The following is a 15,205-nucleotide window of genomic DNA, read 5'->3' as shown; positions in this document are numbered from 1 at the left end:
TTCATTGAAATGATGTGGAAACAACGTTGATTCAATCAGTGTGCGTTTACATGTATCAAACATATCACTCACAAATCAGAAATGTTTTACTACAGTACCTGCACAGGTCCGTGGACGAATCCGTGTCATTCTCTCCCCCCACAGTTCAGTCTCATCAGTGAGTGCGACCGCCCCAAACCCCAGAGGGGAGTCCTTAAATACAGCCCATCTCTCTCATCATCCAGTTTAATGGTGACGCTCAAATTAAAACAGTTCTGACACTCAAGACCTACAGTAGCCCCCCCCCCATGACAACACAGGCCACAGAGACCCCTGGCCCTAAGCTGGGACCTGGAGCTTTCACCAACCATTTGTCCTGGTCTTCTTACACAAGCATGATTGCTAGAGACTTCCTGAAACTTCTGGGTGACAGTAGCCAAGGGGAAGGACTTATGTTGATATGAAACCACCTTTATCGTATTCATACTCTAGACTAATGCTGTAGGACACCACCATATCATCGACCATGTATTCATCAACCGAGGGAGACAGTAAAGCATACATGAACAGGACAGACACCGGCTTAACAATATTAATAGTTTACCATTTTATATACAAGGACGCTTAAAGTCCATTCCTTATGCATTAAGATCTGATTTCAATTACCTGATTAGCCTAAGGTAGGAATCCCATCAAAAAACATTCACCCCTTCCATTTTAATCACATACAGTTCAGCTTTTGAAGGGTAACAGTTAGCATGTACAATGTGCAAAATTGTAGTCTTACCAATTTGACACATGCAAAAACAGTTCATCTGCAATACTTTTCAATCAAATGTTTCTATTTCAGTCATTAAAGTTCCGCTGTCATGTATTAATGTCCTCCCAGTGAACTGGGGTTAGGTTGGTGTTCTTCTCTATGGCACGTTGATGATGTAATGGGACTTCAATACAACTTCTCGTTGAGAAATGTTGAAATACTCAGCCAGCGTATTACATTTTGGCAAACAACCCCTTAAAATCTAAAGACAGACAGTTTCACTATTTAGTATTCAGACACAGAAAGCACCCCTCGCCAGTTTAATACCTACCGGTGAGCCCTAATCATATTTCCATACATATACACCAGTATCAAAAGTATGTTGTAGTATTATAGTATTACACAGTAATATCCAGCATATCGTGTATCAAGCCCCAGGGTTAAGAGTATTTACCAAGGCTGGTCTCGCCATCAGTTATATTTGGAGCTAGCTGTGATGATGGTGACTCGCAGCTGTTTCTGTATGGAGATTCCACAACATGTTCACATACTTTGTCTTCCCCTGTAGAAATGGAATAAACCAGGGCTTCTGAAACGGTCCTCAGGACCCCAAGGGCTGCACGTTTTGGTTTTTGCCCTAGCACTACACCGCTGATTCAAATAATCAACTAATCGTCAAGCTTTAATAATTGGAATCAGTTGTGTAGTACTAGCGTGCACTGACTGTGGGAAACGCTGGAGTAACCTATGGACCAGTTTTGGATGAACTCATATGGCGACATCACATACCCTAAAACACAAAACCACTCAACCTAGCCTTAAACAATACGACAGTCGGACCATAGAAAGCCATGCAGACATGCACAGACACACACACACATACAGAAAGTTTGTGTAGCAGCATAGTCTTTAGGTGTCCTCAGCGGTGACGTCCAGCTTCCGCTGAGGGATGTAAACGGTTTTGGTGCCCGCTGGCGCCGTGTGTCCATGGCTGGTGGTTACCACGGTAGCCAGCGGGGTGTGGAAGAAACTGTGCTGGGGGAGGGCCGTCCCTTTGGGCGTGGTTATCTGAAGAGGAGGAGAGAAAGAAAACGACAGAGAAGTTAGCTGTTTTACAATCAACATCACACCTCGTTTATATAATCAGTGAAGCTAGTTACCCAAGCACTGAACTAGCAGCACACCATTAGCAATTAGGGAGGAATGGTTTGCCTTCGACTGTTTGTGTGTGTGACAAGATTATTGGGGTGTGAGGCTGTGTGTGTGTAAGTATGCTGTCTGTATGTGCGACCCAGTGTTTGTGTGTGTAACAGTGTTTGTGTGGATGTATGTATGCAAGCATGTATCTCACCTGCTGTAGGCCGATTAGCGTGAGTGGTTGCCCGCCCGGGCCGGTCATCTGATGTTGGACTGGCACGGGGGACATGGGCTTAACGAACACCATGCCGCTCCTCTGATGCAGGCCCAGGTGGGGAGGCAGGGGGCTGGGCATGGAGCTGGGGTGCTCCGGGGTGTGGCCAGTGCCAGGGCTGTAAGTTGGCACAGAGCCAGGCCCAGGGATAAGGCCCAGGTTCTGCAGGGTAAAGTTGAGGATGGCAGGGCTGGGGAAGCGGTGTCCCTGGGCAGAGAAGGGCGAGGAGGGGGGAGGCCTGTGGAGGGGGAGGCTGGTGGGGGTGAACTCCTGGATCGGGGGAGGTCTAGAGCCTGGGAAGACATAGTTAATTACAGTCATAAGATACAGATTTCCAATTTGAATTGAGTTTAAGTCATCTGATACCGAATGCTTGTATGCTTTACTCAAGGTCCTCAGAAAAAAATAAACAAAAAGACAGTTCAAATTTGCATTCGTGCGTGTACTGACTGATTTTTAAAAAAAGGTATGTGTATACCTGCGGTGGGTGTGTGGTAGATGTTGTAGGTGGGTGTGAAGGCTTTGCTGCTCTCTGTGTTGTGGTCTTTGTAGCTGAAGAGTGACTGCTGGGAGATGGGGATCAGGTAGCCAGTGGGGATCAGAGTCTGGAACCCGACAGAGAGACAGACCGAGAAAAGAGTCATTAAGACAGTATTATGGAGGCAACGATTCACCGATACGCATCGGTCCCAGATTCAAATGTTGAAGATACAAGTGCGTTGGTCTTCAGACTCAGACCAAATGTAGCATGCATTTGTCAGAAAATCGATTCAAACGTTATGAGTCACTGGTTCATGAGTTTAATACATTCTTTCTACATCCGAAAACACAGCTTATCTTTTGTGTCGAACTGCACGTAACTCTTTTGACAGTCATTGCTCTATAAGTATTTTTGCATGCCGAACAACTCCAGGCAATATCAGTAGCCTAGTCAAACTGCGCACTGTGCCCAGCTTCACGTGCTGACCAACGCGAGTTGGTCTTGCAAATCTGTGTGGCACATTCAGCATTCAAATACTAAAATTGCTTGCATGATATTAAGATTGTGACAACCTTTGTGATTTGCTAGATTTTTGTTATATACAGTTGAAGTTGGAAGTTGACATAAATCTTGGCCAAATACATTTAACTCAGTTTTTCACAATTCCTGACATTTAATCCTAGTAAAAATTCCCTGTCTCAGGTCAGTTACGATCACCACTTTACTTTAAGAATGTGAAATGTCAAAATAATAGTTGAGAGATTAATTTCAGCTTTTATTAATTTCATCACATTCCCAGTGGGTCAGAAGTTTACATACACTCAATTAGTATTTGGTAGCATTGCATTTAAATTGTTCAACTTGGGTCAAACGTGTCAGGTAGCTTTCCACAAGCTTCCACAATAAGTTGGGTGAATTTTGGCCCATTCCTCCTGACAGAGCTGGTTTAACCGAGTCAGGTTTGTAGGCCTCCTTGCTCGCACACACTTTTTCAGTTCTGCCCACAAATTGTTCTATAGGATTGAGATCAGGGCTTTGTGATGGCCACTCCAATACCATGACTTTGTTGTCCTTAAGCCATTTTGCCACAACTTTGGAAGTATGCTTGGGGTCATTGTCCATTTGCAACCAAGCTTAAACTTCCTGACTGATGTCTTGAAATGTTGCTTCAATATATCCACATAATTAATCGGTCGACCTCTAATATAAACTTCCAACTTCAACTGTATGCGCTGTTGAAAATGCTGTTTTACCGGAATTAAAGTAAGCTATCAGAAACAACTCTCATCTGGCTATACCTGCTGAAGGGGCTTATAATTTTGATTATTCAGGTTCACCATCAGCAATATTTTTTGCTTTAAACGATCAGCATACCAAACATTAGGAACACCTTCCTAATAGAGTTGCACCTCCACCATTTCCCCTCTGAACAGCCTCAATTCATCAGGGCATGGACTCTACAAGGTGTTGAAAGCATTCCACAGGGATGCTGGCCCATGTGTCAAGTTGGCTGGAAGTCCTTTGGGTGATACACACGGGAGACTGTTGAGCTTAAACTCAGCAGCATTGCAGTTCTTGACACAAACAGAATGCGCTTGGCACCTAACTACCATAGCCTGTTCGAAGGCACTTAAATCTTTTGTCTTGCCCATTCACCCTCTAGGTGGCACACATACACAATCCATGTCTCAAGGCTTCAATATCCTTCTTTAACCTGTCTCCTCCTGTTCATCTACACTGATTGAAGTGGATTTAACAAGTGACATTAATAAGGGATCATAGCTTTTCTTTTTTTTTTCATGATCAGTCTATGTCATGGAAAGAGCAGGTGTCCTTAAAGTTTTGTATTTATTTAACCCTTATTTAACTAGGCAAGTCAAATTCTTATTTACAATGACGGCCTACCCCGGCCAAACCCTAACGACGCTGGGCCAATTGTGCGCCGCCCTATGGGACACCCGATCACGGCCGGTTGTGATACAGCCTGGAATCGAACCAGAGTCTGTAGTGACGCCTCTAGATGCAGGCCTTAGACCGCTGCGCCACTCAGGAGCCCTTGTATACTCAGTGCATATGTTTTTTATATATATATATATATATATACATATGTATATATATACACATACGTATATATATACATACATGATATTCATACATGATATGTGTGTATACACACATATATATACACACACACACACATATATATACACACATATGTATATATATACACATATATGTGTATATATACATACATGTATATATATATACACACATACATACATATACACACATATATATATATATACACATACATGATAAGGTTACTAATTTCATAACGAGGACAGCAATCACTTTTGCGAGGCACACTGCATGGCCAAAGCGAGAGATCACTCCATACAAATGTCCAAATGGTCAAAACCATTCGATTTTGAGATGGGGGTGAAATATATTCCAAAGTTGTGAAATATATTCATTGGCTATGTCATAGCTAATTTGAAAACAATAAATATTGATAAATGAGTTCAAAAAGTGAATTAGTGGGTGATGGTAATTTCAGAACAAAAAACTCAGCTCAGGTACCTACATAGTACATACACCAAAGACATACATCACACACACACACAGACAGATCCAGCTCAGAGAAGCTCAGCTCATGGGCTTCATCATCAGCAGATTTTAATTTAGACTTCCACTGGCTGGGGCAGAGCTCCAAGACATCTATATAAGGTGGTGTCAGAGGGCCCGAAAAATTGGCAAAGACTACAGCCACCCAAGCCATAGACTTACCCCTCCGCTACAGTCCGGCAAACGGTACCGGGGCATCGGCTCACGGGACCAACAAGCCACAAGACTACTAAATAGCCATAAGACTGCTAAATTGTTAATTAAATGGTCACCAGATCAATCGGCACAGACCCTATTTCGCACTGACTCTATGCACAATCACAAGACTATACATACCGTAATTGCTGGACTATTAAGCGCACGTGAATATAAACCACACCCACTGAATTATTAAAAAATATGTATTTTTTACATAAATAAGCCGCACATGTCTATAAGCCGCAGGTGCCTACCGGTACATTGAAACAAATGAACTTTACACAGCCTTTAAACGAAACACGGTTGTAACAAAAATAAATAGGCTTTAACGAAACACGGCTTGTAACAAAAATTAAAACAGTAGCCTACCAAGAAAGTCATTGGTCACTATCTTCCTCCTCCTGTGCACTGAAACCACTGAAGTCATCTCCTTTGGTGTCGGAGTTGAATAGCCTCAGAATTGCTTCATCCGATGTTGGATCGTTTTCATTGTCGCTCTCGTCACTTTCATCCGGAGGCAAATACCCCGCTGAGCTCATGCTGCCCCTTCAACACGCAGCAGTCCAGCCTTTCGAAACCCGTTGATGATAGTGGATTTTTTGACAATGCTCCACGCTGTCAGGACCCACTGGCAGACTTGACCATAAGTTGCTCTTCGCATGCGGCCCATTTTAGTGAAGGATTTCTCCCCACTTGTCATCCAAGCCTCCCACTGAACAACATTTACATTTACATTTAAGTCATTTAGCAGACGCTCTTATCCAGAGCGACTTACAAATTGGTGCATTCACCTTATGACAAGGAGCGCCACCTTTAAATGCACGATTTACACTGATGTCGAGTGGCTGCAAATACTTTGGGCCATCTGCTTTTCTTCCCTCTGAAAGCTTTTGTTGTCTTTCTGCACTGAGTCAGTTCCTCACGCTGCTTTCCAACGTCTTATCATCGACTCATTAAGGCCAAGCTCCCATGCAGCAGCTCTATTTCCTTTTCCAACAGCCAGATTTATCGCCTTCAACTTGAAAGCTGCATCATATGCATTTCTCTGTGTCTTTGCCATGATGAGGGTGACAAAATTACTACCGTAATCAGAATGATGGGAGGTTTGAGCGCGCTCTATTTTACGTCACATTATGTGACGGTGCTCAGTTTTTTGGCGGCATGAATCTTGTGAAAGCGGGAAAAATCCATAAATTAGGCGCGTCATTGTATAAACCGTGAGGTTCAAAGTGTGGGAATAAAGTAGCGGCTTATAGTCCGGAAATTACGGTACACACTCACACTGCACTGACACTCGCACAAAGCCCACACACATTCACATACTGTACATAACACACACGCGCACACCGACAATACAAACACGCGTTTATATTCTGCTGATACTCCATTCTTATTTGACTCTTATCTATCCTGACGCCGAGTCACTTTACCCTGCCTTCATGTAAATATCTACCTCGTACCCCTGCATATTGATCTGGTACCGGTACTCTCTGTATTGCTCCATTTTTGTGTATTTTATTCCTTGTGTTACTATTTTTAAACTTAGCATTGTTGGGAAGGGCTCGTAAGCAAGCATTTCACGGTAAAGACTACACCCGTTGTATTTGGAGCAGGTGACAAACATAATATTTTCGAATTTTTAAAAAATGAATGTGTTTATGCAACAAATGTTTGCATTGAATCATATCGCATTGATTCGTTCTCTAATCGTTTCAAACTAAAACGTATCGTTCCTGTATCGTATTGGAGCCCGTGAATCGAATATTGTTGAAAGGGAAAGATGCACATCCCTATTCATCATTCAAAGATATTGTACACACATAACATCTAAAGCCAAGTGTTTTCTGTTATTACCAGTATCAGTATTTTAGCTATGTGTGTGTGTGTGTGTGTTTACCTCTGTGTGTAGGTGTTGAGGGTTCAGTGGAACAGCTCTGACCGGCGTGAGCCCTGCCTCGCTGTCTGAGGTTGCGACCTTCTCCTCCTTCTCCAGGAAGGTCTCCAGGTTCTGCTCCAGTGTCTGATTGGCTGCGACGGCCACTGAGCTCCCAGGGGTGTTGACGAACTCTGGGTCCAGGTGGAGGGCTCGGGGTGAGGGACGGCTGGAGACGAGACCCCCGCGACGCGCCTTTAGACGAGCCTGGAGGATCTCACACAGCTTAGGAGACGTGTCCTGGAGGAGAGAGGTGGGTTAGCTTGGTATGACTGTTGCTATAACTATTTATCAGGCTTCTTTATTTGTATGTCATTGCCAAAGTTCTCTACTAGTGACAAGTCACCTCACATTCTGGTCAAAGTAGGTACAACTGAGCTGCGTAGAGGCAGAAGTAGCGTGTAAAGAACAGGTCTTACCCTTGTGCTAGGGTCAATCCTCTTGGCCTTGGAGGGGCTTTCCTCTGAAGTTCTCTCTGAACACACACGTTTTAATGCCGAGGGGCTGCTGGTTGGCAGCTTGTTCGTAGCAGACGAGTGGCCTTGCACTGTGACATCACTCGGGCTCCGCCCCGTCTTATCCTCGAAGGTCATAGAGCGCACAGCGAGGCTGGTTGGCTGAGGCCTGGTTAGGGGGTGTGGCCTTAAGGAGGAGGGGTGCATGTAGATGGCATAGGGACCGCCTCCCTGGTGTTGGGGCAGCAGCATAGGGATGAGGGGTGAACACTGGGCAGGGTGGAAGGACATTGCCCCAGTAGGTTGGGGGGTGAACTGTGCCCGTGGGGTGAGGTGGACAGTGCTGGCACGGGCTTCTGTGGGTGTTAATACTGGGGGCTGTGGAGCTCCTGGCTTTTTAGCAGCTTTCTGTTGATGAGCTAGCAGTGCCTCAGTCACAGTAACGGCAGACTTCGGTGTCCTGTCAACAACCCTGGAATGGGAAAAGACTCATTGTAACATCTGAGTTGAGGTTAACAAGGAAACGTACAACATTTCTGGTTAATTTTGAAGAACAAAGGATACGATAGCGCAATTTTTTATTTGAACCTTTATTTAACCAGGCAAGTCAGTTAAGAACAAATTCTTATTTTCAATGACGGCCTAGGAACTGCCTGTTCAGGGGCAGAACGGCAGATTTGTACCTTGTCAGCTTGGGGATTTGAACTTGCAACCTTTCGGTTACTAGACCAACTCTCTAACCACTAGGCTACCCTGCCACCAATGAGAATCAGGCAGCACTTACTTGTTTGATTGCTGGTCAAGCTGGAACTTACAGATGGCCGCTAGTTGGGCCATTTTGGTGGGAAAGAACTCACTGCTCGAGGAATCATCTGAAAAGAAAAACAGAAGCTAATTTACACACCCAACTCTCAGTAAAAACATCTGAATAATATCCCAGACTCTATCTAAATATATCCCAGGACTTACTCTTGACAGGGCTGGTGGGGGCTGAGTTGATCTTGCGCCGGTCTTCCTGGATGCTCTTGGCCAGTTTGATGAGGGAGGGGTGGCGGGTGAAGCTGCGTTTACTCCCCGGAGAGGAGAAGAGATTTTTGGCACAGTTGTCTACGGAGGTACGAGACTCCAGTTTTCTCTTGGCAGTCGCTGTAGTGGCAGTGGTCTCTATGTGTGAATTGAAACACAAGATTTTGTCTGGTGAATGGGAGAGGCAGGTTGGACACCATTACAGGTTAAATGGTAACATAGTGTCTGACTCACAAAGTTCATATAAACCACTAACTTGTATAGCAAAAGTTCAGCATAGCTTCAATGGCACAGGGTACTTCTATATCATGTAGAAATCAAGGCCTTGTGATAGTGTTATTATGTATAGTAACCCCTTCAAGTGAAGTATTATTGGGAAGACAGTGTGTTCTGATGAGTGCCTACCCTTCACACTGGGGAAGTCCTCAGGGCCAGTCCATTCAAAGGCTGGCTTCCTCCCTTTCTCCTCTGTCACATGGACCTTCTCTATCAGCTTCAGGCTCCGCAGCACGTTGGCTATATCATACAGCCTGCGGACCTTAGCTGCAAACACACATTCAGACATTACTCATCATCACTAGATGAGGACCCTAAGGTCTTAAAGCACTTGAGGGAGCATCTCAGTGTGCAGAATCTTACTTATTGCGCCAACTACACACTCAACTTGTATGACAAAGCTTGTGTATCCTAGCTAAAAATGGGCTGAGAGAACAGATTTGCTAGTTAGTAATTATGCTATATACAGACTTCCACAGGCTGTGCCAGAGGCATGAAGGACTGTTTTGCCCTTAAAGGCTCAACACTCACTCTTGAACTTGCTCTTGTCCTGATCAGCCACCTGGTCCTCTCCAATGAGGATCCTGGCAGCCACATCCAAACTGACCACCCGAGGTGTGGACACCAGGAACAACATGACAAACTTCTGGCTCATCACCCTCAGAGACTTGTCCTTCCTGCTGTTCACTGAGGCTGGAGAGAACACAGGTGAATAATAGCAAGGTTATTGCATAGCCAAGACCATGGTCACTCAGTTCAGCCGACTAAAACAAGAAATATCTACAGGGGAAACTTTTTTCTACAAAATCCTTGCCGTACAGGGTCAATCAATTGCATGCTACATATTACGAACAATTGTATTAATATATCTTAGTCAAATGAGGTTAATCCTGGCCTCTCACCTGCTTTAAACTCCACCCCAGGAAGCTCAACAAAGAACATCTCCTTCTGGCCCTGTTCTCCTCCCTCCACCTCCTCGTTCTCTTTCTCCTCACCGTCCGAGTCCAACTCCTTTTCCAGGCTGCGCTGGCGGATCTGCTGCATCTGTTGCCCGTAGCGATGCTCCTCGCCCACCTGCCGCAACTTGGCCAGGGTCTGTGGTAGGTTAGCGCGCCCGTGCCACGTGTAGCGATTCTTGGCTAGCCGGCTGACCATGTGCAAGCTCTCCAGCACATTCATGATGTCATAGATGCGCCTGCGCTCCACATCTGTTCGGCCAGAGAAGAGAGAATGTGAGTTGAATGAACAGGAGTAAAGTGGTCTTGTTTGTATACTGTCTGTCTCTAGTTTGCAACTGCTTATTTACAGCATCAGCATATAGGCCTCGACTTAGGGAATACATGCTGTATTTATTGCATTCTTCAAAAAAAATTAAAATATAAGGGTAACACAGCTTTATTCTGAGAAAAAAAATGAAATAGGAATAAAGACAGTGGAGAGACAGAAGTAAAACAGGACGTACTAAGCTCTGTGGCAACATCATCCAGACTGATGTTGTTGTTGAGGGCAGGGTTGGGATAGTCAGGGTAGCGGGCCAGGAACTTGTGACAGAGCAAACCCAGACTCTTCTCTTTTCTGCTGATCTGTTTCTCCCCTTCCTCTCCAAGCTCGTGGTCCTATGGGTGAATAGGAAAAAGATCAAACAGGCAATCAATACATTTCTAAGGTCTTAGTTGCAGACTCATTTGTGTGTGTGTATTATTTTACCATGGCATCCCCTCCCTCAGAGTCCATACACAGCTCTTTCTCTCTGTTCCTGATCTCAGGGCTGGCAGCGCTCATCAGCATTTTCAAATTGGAGGTTGGGGTCCAAGGCTCACCAGTCCCAGTCTCCCTTCCTTTAGTTGGGGTCATAAGGGGTCCCATGTTGGATTGAATCTCTGTTAGCACAGTGCCTTGGGTAGATGCTTTCCTTGGTGTTTTCGTCAGTGCTTGTGGCTCTGCAAAGACATTCCCCTGTTGGACAAAGTAAATAGCAAAGATTATTTAAGGATCACTGGATGTCACGGTTAGAGTTAGTTATGTAACAGTCAGTCAAATACCCGTGAACATACATATACAGCATATTAACTACTATATAAACAATAAGATAGTAACCTGGATTTAAAAATCAACAGAAACATGTAGTAGCTAGCTATTACTAACCTTGTGATTAGAGGTGGTGGTTTGAGTTGTATGTCTCAGATACTGGGACTCCGGTGAAGTGCTCGACATTTTCCAACTAAATTTCAATTTAAAAAAGAATGTAAGACTGAAATTTGCTAACAAAAAAGCAGTGTCTAGCTAGTTAGATCAATAACAGTTAACGTTAGCAAGCAAACCAATGTATTTGATTCACTCAATCCAAGTTTCACAAAAAGTTATAGGCTTAGTTACCGTTTCTTAACTGCATTATATTTCTTCGGTGTTAACATACTAACGATATAGCTAGCAGCTACGCTTCTAATTCAATCACATTTACCAAATAATACCGTGGCTCTAGGTTGATTTAAATAGATTAATATTAAAAATCGAATCGAATCAAAATATCACAGTTAACGCTTGGCGGTAACTGACATGCACTCCGTCGAATGATCAAGCAAAACCGCTTCAACTACACGCCTATTTTGCGGCAAGTAACCAGTAAGAATGAAGCGGGCGATGACCTGAATCGAATTCGGACTGTCCCGCGCAGGTAAATATTTTTTTTAAATCTTGGCGCGGAATGTGCAGACATTCCAGTGACACAACCCGGAACATTGAAATGTGACATACACGGGTCATTTGTGCTACTTTACATAGCTTATAGTGCACGAAAGCAAGTCCGCAGGAATACATTTGCGTAACAAAATGTTGTTACACGTTAATAAAGGCTGGGCAGAACAAATTGTATCGCTTTCCAACTAGTTTGTTGGCCAGCTAATGAGCTTTGCGAGCGCGGTTCAATGCTACCACTGCACCCTTTTCTAAAAAGCTGGCTCGCTAGCTATAACTACGTCTTCCAAAAACAGCTACATTTTTGCTAGCTATAAGTCACAAATACGCGCCTTAATACTTCATAAGAGGTGTATTAAATGTTAGAAACTACAAATGCACATTTATTTACATGAGATCCCATGCAATTTGGATAGCAATAGCTAGCTGACCAGCTAGTTACGTACAGTAAGGCGCGGGTTAACTAGACTCCAACAAGTACAGTACAGTTGCTAGCTAGCTAAAGATTGGGAATAAGATCTGACTGACAATCACAGTCCCATAAAGAGAAATGATGAACACAAATATATGTAGTTACTTACCCTATAGCACAGGTTACATTTGTGCCCCTCTCAAATTCTTGTTTGCATCCCCTTGCAAAGTCAAGCAGCTAAAGGCATTGGTGATAAACGTGTGCTTTGCTATTGGCTGACAAAACAATCCTAATATCTTGATTTAAAAAAAAAAGTTGTCAATGTCCCCATGCAATTTCGGAACCAGACGATCAGCTAATTCAACACTAACGGTGTAAAAGGAGAGCCAAAAGGACTTTTGCCCCGTAGTCCTACCCAAGTGAGTAAAATACGTTGATTTGAGGACCATTTCATTTGTCCCGCCTAGTTTCACGCGTACAGAACGCCCAGAACTCCCCCCACGGGATAGAGCCAACCATCACAATTTGAAACGACTCACACAACGCCTGATCCCACGAGTTTACATTAAACGCTGCACGGATATCTTACCAGAAACTTGGCATAAAGCCAATTCAATTTTGGCAACCATTAAATTAGGCTACGTCTATTTCAACATGTCTCCATATTTTATTTTTCCTCTGATTTTGGCGAAGAAGAAAACACGAATATACGGCAAAGGTGGCTGGTTCGAGGATCTATATCAGGACGGGCTCATTGTAATGGCTGAAATGGGGTTTTAAAACGGAGTCAAACACCTCAGACATTTTTATTTTTTATATTTTTTATTTCACCTTTATTTAACCAGGTAGGCTAGTTGAGAACAAGTTCTCATTTGCAACTGCGACCTGGCCAAGATAAATCATAGCAGTGTGAACAGACAACACAGAGTTACACATGGAGTAAACAATTAACAAGTCAATAACACAGTAGAAAAAAAGGGGAGTCTATATACATTGTGTGCAAAAGGCATGAGGAGGTAGGCGAATAATTACAATTTTGCAGATTAACACTGGAGTGATGAATGATCAGATGGTCATGTACAGGTAGAGATATTGGTGTGCAAAAGAGCAGAAAAGTAAATAAATAAAAACAGTATGGGGATGAGGTAGGTGAAAATGGGTGGGCTATTTACCAATAGACTATGTACAGCTGCAGCGATCCGTTAGCAGCTCAGATAGCAGATGTTTGAAGTTGGTGAGGGAGATAAAAGTCTCCAACTTCAGCGATTTTTGCAATAAGGAAACCACATGTTTGACTCCGTTCCAAAACTCCATTCCAGCTATTACAATGAGCCCACTAATCTCTAATATAAAGTACCCACAATATACTTATATAATAGTACCATAGTTTCTAGTACCATATCGATGTAGCCATTCTGTAAAATGTTACCATATCATGGATACATGCAGACTAGCAGACGATAACATGCCGTTTCAATTTGTTGGAGAAAAAATTTAACGAAGTAAAAAGTATATCATACATATATCACCATAAAATACTAAAACGTTATGGCACCAATGTCATTTTTTAACGATTCATTGGGATTGGTGTTTTATTTTGTGTATTTACTCAGAGGGAGACTGGGAGATACAATTTGTGATACAATTTGCACAGATTGGCTCTCGGCATGAGACATTCGATACAATGTCGCTAGGTGTCACCAAAACCATTCTATCTGTCAGTATCCATGGAAACGGATGGCGCAGGGGAGCTGGTGGAGAAAACGCTGGGCGCATTGGGCGCGCGGGTCCAGTGACGTGACGTGATGTTATCGATTGAGGAGAGAGTGGGACTTTGCTGAGCAAAGCGAAGCATGCACTGGCTGTTCAAGAAGGGAAGGTAGCGAGTGACGTGCTGTAGGGAGCAGTTCGTCCTTGAAGGGAAACATTACATTCGCTGCTGTGAGTAGATACTCCTAACATTTTACTTTAGTTAGGTTACGTCTATTTCAACAGCTTTCCATAGTTTATTTTCCACCTTTAATTTTGGTGAGCGACCCCATGTCAGAGTAAAGGAAATGCAGCACCTGCCTTAGCAGGATTTCTGCAGGGTGATATACCATCATTGATATGCTTCTTGTATGTTTTGTGTTTATTATTTGGAAATGTTTTGGAAATGTTTGTGCAGAAATTGCTGAGGGCTTGCTTTGCATAACTGATTTACCTACAATCGTTAGTTTAATACACTATATAACTATTGCATTCTGCTCATGCTACGCACTATGCACATGCCCAATACAACTCTTGCTTTTGGTTTATATGAAGCTCGAGCTCGAGAACCTGCCATTTCATACTGAAAAACTGAAAACTCATGCATTATGTTTATTTTTATTTTTATATAACATTCTAAGGTAGCCAGCCTAGACCTCAGTTAGTAGCCTACCCGCCTTATTTGATTTCTTGTCAGCAATTTATGCAGTTACTTCCAATGTAGTATAAGTATAGTATTCATATCATTGACACTTTATTGTCTGACATTATTGTGTATTCTTCAAGATAAATTCCAACGTTCATCAATAATTGAGTGCATGTAGCCTATACATTTGCAAGTAACATAATGGGCGATTTTGATGGGGTGGTGGCCACAAAAACAGCTGAACTAGTCACAAGTGTCCACAGTGACTCACCGGTCTGTGTACTGACATCCATACCCACACATGCAGAGAGAAAACAATGTGAAGTTTTATAGTTCATTTCCTGCAATTCTACACATTAAGCCATGGGGCGTAGAGAAAATGTTGCACTTTTAAAGCAAGTGTTCTGCTATTCTACACATTTTGCCATGGGACTGAGAGAAAATATTAAAATTTTATAACTATTTTCATACAATTCTACTCATTTTGCCAATTCAATCATGATTACTACACATTCACATAGCTGGCTAGACTAATTTACCAATCAATATTTTTTTTGCTG

The 15,205-nt window shown here is 43.2% G+C and overlaps 1 protein-coding gene across 2 annotated transcripts; it reads right to left on the bottom strand.

The window, feature by feature from the left end:
- Positions 1–562: 562 nt before the first annotated feature.
- Positions 563–12,699, bottom strand: LOC115112047 (transcription factor E2F8-like). 2 transcript variants are annotated; one of them, XM_029638715.2, is made up of 14 exons: positions 12,420–12,699; positions 11,290–11,365; positions 10,852–11,100; positions 10,607–10,760; positions 10,047–10,352; positions 9,676–9,837; positions 9,274–9,411; positions 8,812–9,006; positions 8,627–8,714; positions 7,807–8,314; positions 7,352–7,627; positions 2,629–2,755; positions 2,091–2,443; positions 563–1,807 (listed from the first exon to the last, which is right to left on the bottom strand). In XM_029638715.2, the coding sequence occupies exons 2-14, from the start codon at positions 11,356–11,358 to the stop codon at positions 1,649–1,651; spliced, it is 2,784 nt and encodes a 927-aa protein (XP_029494575.1). In that variant the 5' UTR covers positions 11,359–11,365; positions 12,420–12,699; the 3' UTR covers positions 563–1,648. The 2 variants fall into 2 exon arrangements, with proteins under 2 accessions (XP_029494575.1, XP_029494576.1); XM_029638716.2 differs by having other exon boundaries at positions 10,140–10,352.
- Positions 12,700–15,205: the final 2,506 nt, after the last annotated feature.

This window comes from Oncorhynchus nerka, linkage group LG27 (genome assembly GCF_034236695.1).
Source record: "Oncorhynchus nerka isolate Pitt River linkage group LG27, Oner_Uvic_2.0, whole genome shotgun sequence".
NCBI lineage: Eukaryota > Metazoa > Chordata > Actinopteri > Salmoniformes > Salmonidae > Oncorhynchus > Oncorhynchus nerka.
The sequence above is the reverse complement of the archived record's forward strand: the minus strand, read 5'-3'. Positions and strand labels throughout refer to the sequence as shown.

Bases quoted from the DNA above. Each gene is read 5' to 3' on its own strand.
- LOC115112047 (XM_029638715.2), bottom strand. From the start codon at position 11,358: ATGTCGAGCACTTCACCGGAGTCCCAGTATCTGAGACATACAACTCAA. The intron at 11,101-11,289 runs GTTAGTAATAGC...TTTGTCCAACAG, and splicing joins CCACCACCTCTAATCACAAG to GGGAATGTCTTTGCAGAGCC. The intron at 9,007-9,273 runs GTAGGCACTCAT...ATTCACACATAG, and splicing joins GGACTTCCCCAGTGTGAAGG to AGACCACTGCCACTACAGCG.